We start from the raw sequence: 15,930 nt of genomic DNA on the forward strand, positions 1-15,930 counted from the left end.
GTACCTTTTACTAGAAAAGGTGAAGAACCACAGGCCTACATCCCGTGAGTCATAAATATGCAGCTGAAAGAGGAAAGGGCAACAAACATACAGACTCTACTTCTGTGGATACCAACAAGCGCAATTTGGCCAAACTTTATAAAGTGTGTATGTCTCCGGTCTTGGAGTTGAATGCCCAGAATTCCACTCATCTGGCAGGTACGAGAGATCAAAACCTCCTAATGTCCTTTGGATAAGATAAGGGCCCTAAGTGGACCCTAGGAAATAACCTCCAGCACGTTGTACTCTAGACATTCTACTTTGAACCCGGGGAGTGGCCCGGTGGTTCCCAGGCTGAGTGATGAGACACTGACATCACTGTAAGCCCACATGATGACTACTTGTGATATGTTCCCTCAAGGTCCTGCCTTAGAACTTATGGGAGGATCATTCTGGAGAGTACGCTTCTTGGGGCTCCTGCATAGCTCTGTTGGTTGAGCATCTGAGTGTTGATTCTGGCTCAGGTCATGATCCCAGGGCCACGGGATTGAGCCCTGCTTCGGGCTCCGCACTGAATGTGGAGCCTCCTCGGGATTCTGCTCTCTCTCTCTCAATTTCTCTGCCCCTCTCCCCCACTCGTACTCTATGAAAATTAAAAACAAGAAAAACAACAACAAAAAAACAAGTGGAGAATTATTTTAAAAAATTTAAATGTTTTATTTCTGAGAGAGAGAGAGCGAGAGAGAGACAGCGTGAGCAGGGGAGGGTCAGAGAGAGAGGGAGACACAGACTCCGAAGCAGGCTCGAGGCTCTGAGCTAGCTGTCAGTACAGAGCCCGATGCAGGGCTCGAACCCACAAACCGTGAGATCATGACCTGAGCCAAAGCCGGACGCTTAACCGACTAAGCCACCCAGGCGCCCCAACAAGTGGAGAATTATTAAAAAAAAAAAAAAAAAAAAAATGCTCTCCCGTTAGTCCCCAACTCCCAAATCCCTATCGGTTTATTCTGGTGAAAAGCACTCATCTTCCCACCTCCCTACTTCAGAAGCCAAAGAGGGCTTTCCCTCTCATCCAATTCAGCCCTGCTCCTCCGTCTCCTAAAAATCTATCTTCCTTCACAGATGTCAGTTCCTGTCTAGATCAGCTCTAAAAACTACCTCTGAAGAGCCCCTCCTTTCCAAAAGCCCCACAGGCTGTTCTGTTGTTGTTGTTTAAAACAGACACTAGTTTCTGTTAAGACGGATAGACGGGTACATTTATACTTTGTATTCCTCGAGTAAAAGAGCATGTGGACAGACACCAAAGAGAAAGAAACTGAGGCATGCAGAAAGTCAAGAGAAGTCAATTTTGTATCAATAATTTATCCAACAAAATAAAAATAAAAAGCAATAGGAAACTGTATTTGTGTTCAACTAATTATACTACAGAAGCCAGGGGTGATCTATTTCCTCAAAGCTGTTTTTTCCCTCCACACTTAAGTGACTGGGCTTTTACCTCCCGGGAATCCCTTAGCCACACACCATACAGTAGGATGTCTGCCCAAGGCAAACAGCGCCCCCTAGCAGAGAACTGAGGAAATAGAAGGGCCTGAGGGTACAGTGAGAACTGGAGTGCGAGGCCCAGGCCTCTGCTGTACGTGCTAACTTTACCTCAATGGCCACCACAGCCCTTTGTTCCTCTGGTGTGAAATGTGCATATATATGTGTGTGTCTATGAACACACACACACACAAATGTGGAATTTGTTTTTCCTATTAGCTACTTAAAGTAAGAGTGGTTGGGAAAAAGAAACAAATTCTTCCCCAAAAAATGTCCTTCGAACTTGAGAACTAAGTATTGGACCAGAGAGAGTACTGCCCAAAGAAAACATCTAACAAGAACTTAACTGTTACGCAGCAATTGCTGACAACTAAAATTTATCAGCTAAGGAAGCTATTTCATTTATAGGCATCTCCATATCCCCCACCCAGAGTAATTCTTTTTTCTTACAAATTAGAACATGGAAAGGAAAGACTCCGGCAGCTATAGCAACAGGGGCAAAATGCCATTCTGGAATCTCCATGTTTCCCAACTCTTCAGAGCACTGGCAGTAGGAACTTGGAGGGAAAATGACATGTTTAAGGCCAGGCTTATTCCCTCTCCCTGTTCCCAATTCATTAGCTGAGAAACTTTAAAGACCTTGGAGATCTCAGCTAAAAATGTTCACCACTCTGCCCTTCCCACTCAACTTCCTGGTTCTGTCCAGCCAGGACTAACCCACAGGAACGAGAGTTAGACTCACCCCTCCGGTAAACTACTCGGTAAACTACCCGAGAAGCAATCATCACTTGGAGGCCAGTAAGGAGCTGTCCTATATTACTTCCCAACTTCTAAATTTATCACGCTCTAGGCGGTCTCTCCTGATTATGTGCTAATAAAATACTTTTCTTCCCTCTAATCTCAAATGACAGTGGACAAAGTAGAGATAAAGAAGAAAAGACATTTATGAATAAGACAACAATCTGTTTAGCTCTGCATGGGAACCCACAGGCCATTTGGTCTGAATGTAAAGGCCTCAAGCATAAGGACTCAAGATCTGAAATTGCAGGAGTTTCCTCTTCTTAACAACCAAGGAGGGCTAAATCTCTCTCCTTGGCGATGAAACCCCCAGATTCCTGAGTCTGTAAAGCCTTCCTACTGGAAAAGAACACTTGAAAAGTCCAGGTTATGCAGCCGTCTGCCTCGGGCACTCTCTCTAAACTGTTTGAAACGATTAAGAGCAAGGCATTCCTCAAAATAAACTCTTAGCACTGGCCGTGTTCTGGTGTTAGACCAATGAATCTACAATGCTTCTTCCTAGAATGGGAGGCGTCTCAGATTTCTTCCAGGTTAATTCAGGTGAAAGAACAAGGGATGTGTGTGGCACACAGCAAACTGGCTTTCATCCTATTTACATTTCTTTTACTTTTTAACCCTGGAACTGAAGCCTCTAAGCAAAGTAGACATTTCCGATACAGATACACGACTGACCTGGGGACATTTAAGTGGGGTGAGTACCACTCTGCTGCATGCATCGTTTCTATTTTTCCTACTGTGACTATTAATTTTATGCGTCAACCTGGCTGGGCCAAGGGGTACCCTCAGTATTTGGTCAAACATTATTCTGAGTATGTCCCTGAGGGTTAGTTTTGGTCGATTAACATCTGAATAGGTAGACTAATTAGAGCTGATTGCTCTCAGAAGGTCAATGTCAGCGGGCCCCATCCAAACAGCTGAAGGCTCAACTAGAACAAAATGGCTGACACTCCCACTCGCATGGGGGAGTGCCTCTTGTCTGACTGAGTCAGGACATTGGTCTTTTCCTGCCTTTGGACTCAAACTAAAAAGGCTTTTCTTGGTCTTCTGCATTGGAATTTATACCACTGCTCTCCTAGTACTCAAGCCTCTGGAGATCAGACTAGAAGTACACCATAAGCTGGCTGGCTGCCTGCCTGAAGGTCTTGAAAACTTCTTAGCCTCCATAATCACACAAGCTAATTCCTTATAATAAATCTCTATGTGCACGTGTGCATGCATACACACACACACCCCCCATACTGCCCTACTGATGTTGTTTCTCTGGAGAACCCTACCCTAGTACACGCTTTAACCTAAATTAACCAGGAATTCCAAGATACCTCCTAGAAAGAAACACAAAGATTCATTAAGTGGGAGGGGTACAGGAAATAGGAAAAAATTTTTAAAAAAGCCTCCTCCCCTCTATCAGAGCAAAAAAAGTGGAGAAAATCTCAGCTGAGACTGACACTATTTGCTATTCTGTGTGTGAAAATGGTAATTCTGTATGTAGCACTCTGTTTCCGACCCTCTGTGAAATGACCCAGATGTGGTCTGGTTCCCCAGTTTTTCAGCTGTAGTAAAAATACAACTGCCTGTCCCGGACTCTCCGGCCTCTTAACAGGGAGACAAGATCGTAATTTTTCTGACACAGCAAATGCTGTTCTACTTGAAAACTACAATGTGCCCCAATGTCAGCATGGCCCTTCTCCATCTAGGTAGTGCTATTAAATGTTCAGAATACACCTCACACCCGCCCCTCGCCCCGTTCTTGACCCTGTCCCCCATTCAAAAGTGATGTGTAGTTTGAGGCCACCCATCAATATGCACAGTAAGGAGCTCACAATCTCCAAAGAAGCCATCCCTGCAGAGGTAGGTTATGAGAGGCACTGGAGGAAACATCTTTTATTCCCTCTGGGCCCAACCTAAATCATACCCTGCAGTCACAATTGTAGGGGGAGGCTGCTAATCCGGCATGCCATTGTCCGTCTTTCTCTCCCCTACACATTCAACCTCCACCAAAGATTCCTCCAAGGCCCCTTCCCGCACCCCCAAAACCAGTGTATGATGGCCAACAAAAACTGAGGAAAGAGTCCTGGCCAAGGAAGAGACTCATCCAAGAGTGGCCTTCTGGTTCTGATCATTTCAGATTGCGAAAGGCCGATGTGACCAGACAAGCAGGGGCCACTGTGACACGCGCGCACAGTGGTTACATGTCCCCATCATGTCTTTTTGAGACTCTGAAGTTTCAACAACATTCTTCATCTTCTTCATTTATTCAACTTTAAACACTTAAATGCTTCGAAGAGCATGTGCAATGAGACAGTGTCAGGCTGAAAACCTACAGCCCACCTCTCCAAGGCCAAGTTGTTTCGGGCATGATCACAATAATCAATCTAATTCCAAGTACAGCCAGAACTAAGCAGAAGAGAAAGATTTCAGGGATTATAAAAGGGCTTAAAAAATTAAAACGAGACAAGGTGAACTCTCAATTGCTGAAGACCAATGAATTACTAAAAACAGTGCAATGAAGTAATTTCACTTCTGAGGGAAACTGTTATAAGGTTCCCATGACAAAAGGCAGTAAACAAGGAGTTGGGGGTCATTTAAAATAGCCCCAGAATCAAAGATTTCAAATATCTGTCCTCCTGTGCCTGTGTGCTACCCAACTCATTTGCAAAAAGGAACCAGGATCAGATTCCCACCAACTTAAGATTCCTAAGGTGTGTCACACAGGCTTCTGCAGGAACTGCACCTCATGAAGTAGTCTTTGAAAATAAAATGAGAAAACCAGAGTGCAACAATAAGCCACTTTCTCCTCCCCACTGTAATTTTTCTTTGATTTTCTGAGGATTCAAAACAAAAAAGAATCGTTAGTCTCAGATTCCTGAATTAATCTGACCTCGCTTTGTGGCTAATGTGGCCAAGAGGAGATGTTTTTGTACAATTAAAACAGGAAGACCTTAAATCAGCAGGACTTCAGGGCTGTGGTTCCACTGCATCTACTATAAAATATACTAGTGGCAGGGTGGAGGCTAGAGCGGGAAGTGGAAACGTCCACGACCAGGTGACATGACAGATGGTGGGGCCCTGGCCAGATTTTAAGGTAAAGTGATTCTACTCTGTCTGGCAGGGACCCCACAGCATCAAGTTTCACACTTATAAAAGTATCACTCTGAATTCAGGAATGAGAGGCATTTGGTTGTAGATACAATTCCATCTGCAGATACTAACTTTAAGTTGAGAGAAGAAAAACACTCACTGCATTAATATTATGGGTTGGGGTTTCTTATGCGATTCCTACATCCACCTACTATTTTTTTTGTTTCGATACAACTGACAGCTGTGATAAGACTACCACAGCCGTGGCTCAGATGCGGGCTTTTCAGCTTCAGAAAGTCCATCGGTCATGTAGCTGGCTGTCACTGCTATATCTGTTGCTTGCAGAGGCCTCAGAGTTCTGAGTTTGCCGAGTAGAGTCCTCGCCATTTAAGCTCTTCCTACACACAGGACATGTGTCGTGCTGAAACAGAAAGAGATCGGTGCATGTCAACAGCCTCACCTGAGAAGCTGGAGGTGCCAGACCCTGAAGGAACCCTGAGCGCCGGCGGGCAGAAAAGACAAGAAGGGCATGCACTCTCACAGTGCACACTGGGCTCAAAGCTCTGACACCGGGTCATACTCCAAACAGAACTTTAAACAGAAATGACAGCGAGAATTCCAGGCTGGGATCTTAACCACAGCTACCACTCATCACCAGTCAGAACCTACCAGATACAGGGACCTGAGATGGTCTAGAGTGAGGGTCAGCAGACTTGTGGTGAAGTAAACATCTTAGACTTGGCAGGCCATGCTGCCTCTGTCACAACCACCCAACTCTGCTGAAGCAGCACAGAAGTGGCTGTAGACAACTGGTAAACAAATGCATGTAGCTGTGCTCCAATATAATTCATTTACAAAAACAGGTGGCAGGCTCATGGCTGTAGGCTGTGGTTTGGTAACCTCTGGTCAGAGAAGTTTCCAAACACAGTGATCTAAAAAACAGCCATGGCACCAGCAGGAGTTAGACAGGGAATAAAATCTGCTCTGCCTGGCTCTCCACTGACCCGGAGCCACCCCCCACCCTGATGTGGCCAGCAGGGGCAGCGCATCAAACGTGAGAGCCAGCCGTACTCACCAGCTCTAACCATGGTACGATACAGCTGCTGTGGAAAAAGTGGTTGCAGGGTAACTGCCGGACTTCCTCTTCAACTGCGTAATCTTCTTTGCACACTGGACACTCTAAACCCGTATCTGTTGGAGGAGGAAATGCCTTCAAAAGGAAGCAAGCGACAAGAAGGAAGGAAAAAACAGCCCAAAGGAAGTGTAAGAAACGATACAAAGTGTGCCCTGGGCGGAGGAGGCGGGAAGCACGAACTTTACTTCAAAGCGGGCTGGCAGGAGACAGGGGCTTTGTGAAAAGGAGGATCAGAACGGAATAGTCCAGGAAGGCCTACTTTTCAACATCAAGGCTTATAAAAAATAAACCGGGGCTTGGATGATCGGTTAAGTAAAACAGGGAAAACACCTTCCCAGACATGTGATATCCTTCTGGCAGTTTCTACTTAGGAGACACAGGCAATCTGTCGGCCACGACCAAGGGATGCATCTGAGGGACCTCAGCAACTGCCAGCCAGCGTCTCAAGCCACTTCCATCTCAAGCCACTTCCAGCCTGCTCTTCTCCCCGCTCTGCGTCCTCGCTCCGCGTCCTCACAGCGGGCTGTCCTAAAGCCCTCGGCACACGGTGCTGTGTGCCAGGAGACGGTAGCAGTGCCAGGAGGCAGCGCTGCAGACCTGTGGGGGCCCCAGGGCAGCTCTGCTCTAGAAGCCGGCTCCATGGGGGAAGGGCTGCAAACTGGAGTCTCCTGAGTCTCCCAAGTCTAGCGGCACTTCAGGGGCTGCATGCCCCGGGGCACTCGAGGACTCAGAACAGTAAGACTCCCAACAGTCACCCCTGCCTCTCCGCTCCTAGCTCACACCTCTACCTCAATTCTACCCTTTATTCCTTATGCCTGGTCTAGCGGAACAGCCTCCCAGGAAGTCTAGAGGAACAGCCTCCCAGGAAGTAGTATCCTTGACCCCAGGCTTCAACCTCCGAATGTATCCTATACTTTGCAAGCCGATAATTTCCCCTAATACTGGCTTCCCCAGGGGGCACCTCAAACTCCCCAAATTCAAAATGAAAAACATCACATCACTGTCATGCCCAAACCCCGCCAGACAGGAGGGGGGAAGGGAGGGTCACAACCCCCACCCCATAGACGGCAGCACCACCTCTGCAGTTCCTGAGCTACAAACTCTCACAGTCACCCTTGACCCTTTCCCCTCTTTGATCCCACAAGGCAATCAGTGACGTGACGAAAGTCCATCTTCCAAGTGATACTGGGCCTACCAAGCCCTGTCGGCGGCACGGCGGCCGTCACCTGCACCCACCTGGATGCAGCAGCAGCCCCCCCCCCCCCCCCCCCCCCCCCCCCGAGCCCCTGCTTCTGCTTTCTGCACCTTCCAATCTATTTGAGACACTACCTCCCAGCTAATCTTCCCTGAAGAGGACCTGAAGTCCCCCGGTCCTCCATCCAGGGACCTATGAACCTTGCCGGCTGCCTGAAACATCCAGTAGGAACTGCTCTGCCAGTTCCGACGTCAGCTCCAACCAGGCCTTCTGCCCGGTCACCCCTCCCCCTGGCTCCTAAACTAGACTGCACTTCGGGGCCAACAGGGCCACTCTCCTTTTACCTGATTCAGACACTGTGTCCATGCTGAAATTCTCACACCGGTTCAGACTCTTCCTTGAACAGAACAACCTCTCGAAGATGGCCTATCCTGTCTTTAAAATCTTCTCTGACTCTAAATTGGAATTTGTGGTGCAAGAAACTCCCAGTTCAAAACAATGTCCCTTGTCACTAAATTCCTTCAGTGCTTAAAAGTAAAATAATATCTGTCTAATGTACCTGTGACAGAATAAATGTGAAACAAATTCCCAGCTACCCATTTTTTCTCTTCCTCTGTATCATCTGCTCAATACTATGTTTTATACTGCTTTTTTAAAAAAAATGTTTATTAATTTAGTTAGAGAGTGAGAGTGAGAGAGAGAATCCCAAGCAGACTCCAGCTGTCAGCCCAGAGCCCAATGCAGGGCCTGATCTCACAACAGTGAGATCATGACCTGAGCTGAAATCAAGAGTCAGATGTTTAACTGACTGAGCCACCCAGGTGCCCCTATACGGTTTTCTAATCACTGAGTTGAGTTTTGCTTCCCCTAGTAAGCTCTTCAAGAAATCAAGTCTTGGGTTGCCTGGGTGGCTCAGTCAGGCAAGCATCCAACTTTGGCTCAGGTCATGATCTCACAACTCGTGAGTTCAAGCCCTGCATTGCTCACTTGCTCTCTTGCTCTCTCTCTCAAAAATGAATATTAAAGAAAACTAAAACAAAAATCTCTTGGTTCCCACAAGATTAAAGCCATAAAGTCACAAAGTCTTATATAAACTAAAAATATAAGATAAAATCTCTAATTTTCTGGAATGTCCTTTGTCATAATGATTTGTAACTATATAAAAAACAGCATCTGGCTGGCTCCGTCAGTACAGCACGCAACCCTTATCAGGGACATGAGTTCAAGCCCCGCACTGGGTATGGAGCCTACTTAAACAAACAAACAAAACCCTTCACCAAATGGCCTTTCCCCAGAGGGCCCTCTTCTTTATGAGGACTGCATCCTGGGCAATTATCCTAACTTGAGCTCAAATAAAATTCTTTTCCTTTCTCTTTAAAATTTTTAAAAAGTTCTGTCTACTTTGCATCAATGTAACTAACTTTTGGAGCGCTTGGGTCTAGGTCGGAGTGCTACAGCCTCACCTGCAGGTCCCCAGTACAAGAAGGTGCTGCGGCTCTGAACACAGGTCAGGTTTGACAGAAGAAGTAAGGAAATGAACCTACCAACTTGTTCCTGAGTTACTGTCACTGTTGGAAGAGATGTGATCTTTTCTTTGTCAGCTGGGGGAGGCCCTGTGTTTTCCAGTTGTCCTAAAAGCTACAAAAAAGGAAAAAGAAAAAGACAACGAGGTGGCAGACGGCCTGCCATCCCTGGGGGGGGGGGGGGGGGGGGGGGGAGGGGAGTGGTGCCGGCTGAGAACACACAGTGCAAACGTCAGAAATGTTAGCTGCTCTCACTCCTGCAAGGCTCCGCTGCTGCCAGAACATTCATGACTACTTTACAATCTCAGAGTGACCTCAGTGTAAGCCTATACACAAGCCCATCACTGCAAGGCCCACCTGTAGCCATAAAGCAATCTCAGAGGCAGCATAAGGGTTGTGATGTCAGGAATAAAAGTAAAACTGAATGAAAGGTAATACTCGACTGGTCTAAAAACTTCATTCTGCTGGAAGAAATAAAAGGGTGGGAGTATGGAAAGTACCATAAAGTAAGCCAAGAAATAGGTAAATTACTGCCTACGAGAAGATTTGGATATAAATGACATGCTTTCTATTCTCAGCAATCCACAAGGAAAATGAAAACCATCTGAACTAAAATAAACATAAATAAGTGGAAGCAATTATATGTCATGGGAAAACCTTTTTCTCTGCTTCCTTCCCCTACTTGGCTCCATCTAGCAGAAATCCCTGCTTCAAACATGTGAGGAGACCCTCCCTCCTTTTCTGTGAAGTGTTTGTTAACAGGATCCTCACAGGACTGAACAAGAGGCCAAAACTAACAAATAATGTTTGTTACAGGAGAAATCTTTTCTTCCTATGGAGGTGAAACCATCTTCTGGAAAGTCCCTAGGACCTCAAAGGTACATGGATGCTAAACTAAACCCATAACCATTCATCCTTTCAGTAAAATGGAAACCCACAAGCTCACAATATTAGGGAAAGCAGAGTGACTGCCATTCAGGAAGTAGCAGAAGGAAAGCAGGAAGCCTGTGGAACCGTGAGACACACTGAACAGACAGCCTCAAAAGACAGCTCCTCACCTGGGTTACAATGGCATCAAGCCCTGTCTGACCCCAGGCATAGTCCCCGGGGTTGGAGTGCAGCATCCCGCTCCTATACGTGAGATGAGACAGACAGCATTAGATGGAGGGCCCAGGCTCCGCCTCACACCACAGGGAAACTGGCAGGTCCTGCTCTCTCTCAGAGCTGGAAAGTCACTAGTTCTCTAAAACCAGGTGGCAAGGAATTTCTCAGTATTTTTAAGGTCAAACAGATTCTCCGGAAGCAGTCTCTTACTCTCTTTAAGTAAGGCATTTTTACTTATTCGAATAGAACATAAAATGTGAAGCTACCTAAAATATCACATGACACACCAGAGCAAAAACAGTGACTCAGTGCCTACTGGCTAAGAAGTGTTTGTCTTCTCTACACCCACTTCGAGTAAATATAGATGGAGCTGCTTTTTAAGGAGAGTTTTCCCTTTGTGACTGGCGAAAATCTATAGCAGACCTCCCTCGTTCTAAGAGGCTGCCCACCGCCCCAAACAATGAGGAGCTTTCAGTGGAGACGCCGCCACAGCGGTCTCTTTAATCACAACTCAGAGCAATTACAAAAGGGACCTGGCAGCACCTGTGTTTGGAGCTGCTGGTGCACTACCCTGGATGACAGTCGTCCAGACTCTTTGGTTGGAACGTGTTAAAAGAAACTAGAGGCTGGAACACAGGGTAACTGAGTGGAAGGACCGAGGACCCTGAGCAAAGGAGCCTTCCAGGGCAGAGTCAGAAGTGATATGTGATGGTCTAGACAAGAAGAAATTCCATCTTAACCCCTATCGTACTTCAGTGACAGCCTGATAGTGAAATACAGTCTTTTCTTTCTCCTGACATACCTTCTTACTTTAAGAATTCAGAAATTCTTAAGGATAAAATCTTCCCGTACAATCTAGAGAAGAAACCTGCCAGTCAGATTCCAGCCTGGCAGGGACCATCTCATCCCCCTCTCACACAACTGTCGAACCAGAATGTGACTCAAGCCTCACACAGCCAGTGCTCACACATCCTGGGGGACCATACAAAATAAGTTCTGATTAAGTTTGGGCTCAGCAACTACAGGCAGTCTAACAGTCTGCCAATCAAATTTATATACTCACCTATTCAGCTCTTTCTCTTTCTCACAATGGTTCGTACATACACCTAAAGTGCTGCTACTCCAGCAAAGACAGACAGAAGACAATTTGTTACTTACCAGGAAAAAGGATGTGAGGATCCAGGAACTGCAGAATTTGCGAAGAATCCTGCAAAGATCTGTTGTATTATTCTGTTGGAGGGGGAAAAAAAATTAGGTAAGAGGACAAATTCATGAAAGTACTTCACAGATATCTATAGCTGACAATCAGCAACTCCTCCAAACTACCATGAGTTTTCACTGACCACTCTATAACAGATTGCCATCTGGTAAAGTGCCATTCTGCTATTATGGCTATCTTCCTGAGCTCCGCAATCTTACGTATTAACAGATATTTGTGAACTAGGCTTGAAATGAATTTGATTACATGGTATAGTTTCCCAACTATGTTCCTTGGATCTCTGGCAGCAGAATCAGGCTGAAAAGGATACTAAGCCAGTGGGATTTAGGCTCAGCCTGTAAACAGCAGTTCCATTTTTATGTGTTTCACTCATTGGGTTTCTGCATAAGATATTATTCAAAGAGCCCTATACAAATTTTTTTGAGAATAATTCCATCTTACAAACATTTAGCAACATAACTATATTAGCCCTCAAAAAGTGTTTCAATTGCTTCTAACACAAACACATTCAAATACACACACACCTGACATCTGTCATTCTCGGCACATAAGCTAGCACATCTACCCAGTTCTTTATATTGGTGAACTGATCTTTGTTACCCAAAGAGATAACGGGCAAAAGAAAAAGACTGAAGAAAATGTTCTCCTAGCTCTCTTCTTTGGTGAATGATATGCACAAAGCTTTACAGAGATATAACTGATATGATACTTTTAACCCCTTGATTCCCACCTTATTAGGCCAATCAGTATAACAATGGCAGTAGCCAATATCAGACCATCCCTATTCTTAAAGTTCAACAGTAGATAACTAGACTATGTGTATGTTTTAAAATAATTGTCCGGGAAGGGAGGCAAACCATGAGAGACTTTTGACTGCTGAGAAAAAACTGAGGGCTGATGGGGGTGGGGAAGAGGGGAAGAGGGTTGATGGGCATGGGGGAGGGCACTTGTTGGGATGAGCACTGGATGTTATATGGAAACAAACTTGACAATAAAGTATTTAAGGAAAAAATAAATAAATAAATAAATAATAAAATAAAATAATTGTCCACAAATTATTTTATGCTCCTCCTTTGAGTATAGGCTAGACTTAGTGATTTAATTCTTTTTTTATTGAAGTATAATTCACATGAACATTCTATTAAGTTTCAGGTGTACAACATGATTCAATGTCTGTATGTACTGTAAATGATCACCACAAAATGGCTAGTTAACATTTATCACCACAGTTACAACATTTTTTGTGTGATTATAAATTATAAGATATACTCTCTTAACCTGCAAATATATAATAATTATTAACTATAATACTGTAATTACCTATAATTAGTATAAGGATCTATAATCTCTTTGCAGTTTTGATTTGCACTTCCCTGATGATGTAGTCACCATGTTGTACATTACATCCCCGTTATTTATTTTATAACTAGAAGTCTGTACCTTTGGACCTCCTTCACCTATTTCACCCATACCCTACCCCCTACCTCTGGAAACCACCTATCTATTCTCTTTATCAATGAATGAGCTTCCCCTCCCGCCCCACAATTCCACATATAAGTGAGATCATATGGTATTTGTCTTTCTTCATCTAACTTATTTCGCTTATCACAATATCTTCAAGGTCTACCCATGTTGTTGAAAATGACAAGATTTCATTTTTTATGGCCAAATAATATTCCAGGGTGTGGTGTATATTTATACAAACCACATTTTCTTTAACTATATCCATCAGTGGACATAGGTTGTTTTCATGTCTTGGCTATTATAAATAACATTGCAATGAACATAGAGTATATACATCTTTTTGAATTAAGGTTTTCATTTTCTTTAGATAAATATCCTGAAGCGAAATTGCTGGATCATATGGTAGTTCTATTTTTAATTTTTTGAGGAACCTCCATACTGTTTTCCACACCGGCTGCACTGATTTACATTCCCACCAACAGTGCACAAGGGTTTCCTTTTCTCTACATCCTTGGCAAAACTTGTGATTTCTTGTCTTTTTGATAGCAGCCATTCTAACAGGTGTGTGGTGACACTTCACTGTGGTTTTGATTTGCATTCCCTGCTTAGTGATGTTGACACATTTTCATGTACGTGTTGGCCATCTGTATGTCTTCTTCAGAAAGACAATTATTCAGATCTTCCGATCCATTTTTTAATCAGATTGGGGTTTTTTTCTTTTCTCTTTTTTTTGTATTGCATTATATGAGTTCTTTCTATATTTTGGCTATTAACCCCTTATCCGATTTGCAAACACGGTCTCCCATTCAGTAGTTTGCCTTTTCATTCTGGTGATGGTTTCCTTTGCTATGCAGAAGCTTTTTAGTTAGCTATTTTTGGTTTTGTTGCCTTTGCTTTTGAAGTCAGATCCAAAAAAATCATTGCCAGACCAATGTCAAGGAGCTTACTGCTTATGTTTTCTTCTAAAAGGTTTATGGTTTCAGGTCTGACATTCAATCCATTTTGAGTTAATTTTTATGTATGGTGTAAGATAGTGGTCCAGTTTCATTCTTTTGCCTGTGGCTGTCCAGTTTTCCCAATGTCATTTGTTGAAGAGACTGCCCTTTCCCCACTGTATATTCTTGGCCCCTTTGAGTTTACTTCCATTCCACTGACTTAGGGTGTCTGTTTTTACACCAATACCATTCTGTGACTTACTTCTTGACAATGGAATATGACAGGATAATCTATGACTTCCAAGATCAGTCATAAATTGTACTGTGGCTTCCTCCTTGCACTCTCTCTTAAATCACTTTCTTGGAAAAGTGCCACGTAGAGCAGTCCTGTGAAGACCCACATCATAAGGAACTAAAGCCTCCTACCTACAGCCAGAACTCACTCACCACAATATGAGTAATTCTCAGTTGGCCCTTCAGATGACTGCAGTAATCGCCAGCATCCTGACAGTAAGCTCACAAGACACTGGGCCAGAACCACCCAGCTACTAAGCTGCCCCAAATTCCTGACCCAATGAACTTGTAAGATGACTAATGTTTGTTATTTTCAGTCACTAAGTTCTAGTGTAATCTATTATAGAGCAATAGATAACTAATCTAGATTTTGATACCTAGAAGTATGTTCTAACAAAAACCTAAAATGTGGGAGTAGATTTAGAACCCAACAGAGGGTAAAAGTTAGGATGACTGAGGAGATTATCAGTGAAAGTCTGAAGAGCCTTGAAGAAACAGTAGAAGCATGATGGCCTTTGAAGGAGTTATGGGTGAGAACTTAAGTGAGAAAGATCTTCTTGGAAACTGAAGGGAAAGGGATCCTTGTTATGTAGTAGTAATAACATGCAAAGTAGAAACTGTGGCTCACAAACGGGGTGACAGTCTAGCCAGTGAGATGTCCAGACAAGGATGCTGAAGGTACTTCTTGGCTTCTTCTTGCTGCTTGCATTAAAATGCAAGAAGAGAGGGATAAATTAAAGGGAAAGATGATTAAAGTTTTATTTACTTATTTATTTTTTTAGTAATCTCTACACCCAATCCCTCACAACCCCAAGATCAAGAGTTGCAGGTTCTTGGGGTGCCTGGGTGGCTTAGTCGGTTAAGCGTCCGACTTTCGCTTAGGTCATGATCTCGCGGTTCGTGGGTTCAAGCCCCGCGTCGGGCTCTGTGCTGACTGCCAGCTCAGAGCCTGGAGCCTGTTTCAGTCTGTGACTCCCTCTCTCTGACCCTCCCCTGCTCACGCTGTCTCTCTCTCTCTCTCTCTCCTAGAAATAAATAAAACATTAAAAAAAAAAAAAAAAAAAAAAAAGAGTTGCAGGTTCTTCCAACTGAGCCAGCCAGGTGCCCCTAAAGAGGACAGTTAAACGAAAAAGAGTTAAGAAAATTCCTACCCTCTCCAGATGTTTAATGATACTAAAATTAAGAAATGACTTCCAAGCAAAGATCAAATCCAGAGCACTGCCAGAAGAAAATGGTTAACAAGGAAGTCTAGCATGTGGCTATCAAAATTCTTCATTAAGGCCTTAGAAAGATCTACATAGCCTAAAGAACTATTCAACTAAATAACTGGGCTTCCAGGAAGCTTAAGGGTGTGTAGTTCACAAGGGCTGCCATAACAAATTCCCACCAATATACAGCTTAAAAGGAAAGGAATTTATTCTCTCATAGTTTTGGAAGCCAGAGTTTGCAATCAAAATGTTGTTAGGGTTAGTTCCTTCTGGAGGCTCTCAAGGAAAACCTGTTCCAGGCCTCTCTCCCCGGGCTTGTGGTGGTTCCTACCAATCCTTTCTATTTCTTGGCTTTTAGACACCTTACTCTCATCTCTGCCTTGGTATTCCTGTGCCTTCTGTATCCAAATTTCTCTAAGAATACCAGCCACTGGATCTGGGCCCACTCTAACCCATTGT

The 15,930-nt window shown here is 44.2% G+C and overlaps 1 protein-coding gene across 1 annotated transcript in view; it reads right to left on the reverse strand.

Moving 5' to 3' along the window:
• Positions 1-4,545: 4,545 nt before the first annotated feature.
• Positions 4,546-15,930, reverse strand: part of RNF115 (ring finger protein 115) — an 87,896-nt gene continuing 76,511 nt past the window's right edge. Inside the window, exons 5-9 of the mRNA XM_039217864.1 lie at positions 11,510-11,581; positions 10,306-10,378; positions 9,269-9,362; positions 6,470-6,585; positions 4,546-5,815 (exon numbers count right to left, since the gene is read on the reverse strand). Coding sequence (XP_039073795.1) covers positions 5,684-5,815; positions 6,470-6,585; positions 9,269-9,362; positions 10,306-10,378; positions 11,510-11,581 — 487 coding nt within the window. The 3' untranslated portion in view covers positions 4,546-5,683. The remainder of the gene's footprint in view (positions 5,816-6,469; positions 6,586-9,268; positions 9,363-10,305; positions 10,379-11,509; positions 11,582-15,930) is intronic.

This window comes from Hyaena hyaena, unplaced genomic scaffold (genome assembly GCF_003009895.1).
Source record: "Hyaena hyaena isolate Hyena2069 unplaced genomic scaffold, ASM300989v1 scaffold_725, whole genome shotgun sequence".
NCBI lineage: Eukaryota > Metazoa > Chordata > Mammalia > Carnivora > Hyaenidae > Hyaena > Hyaena hyaena.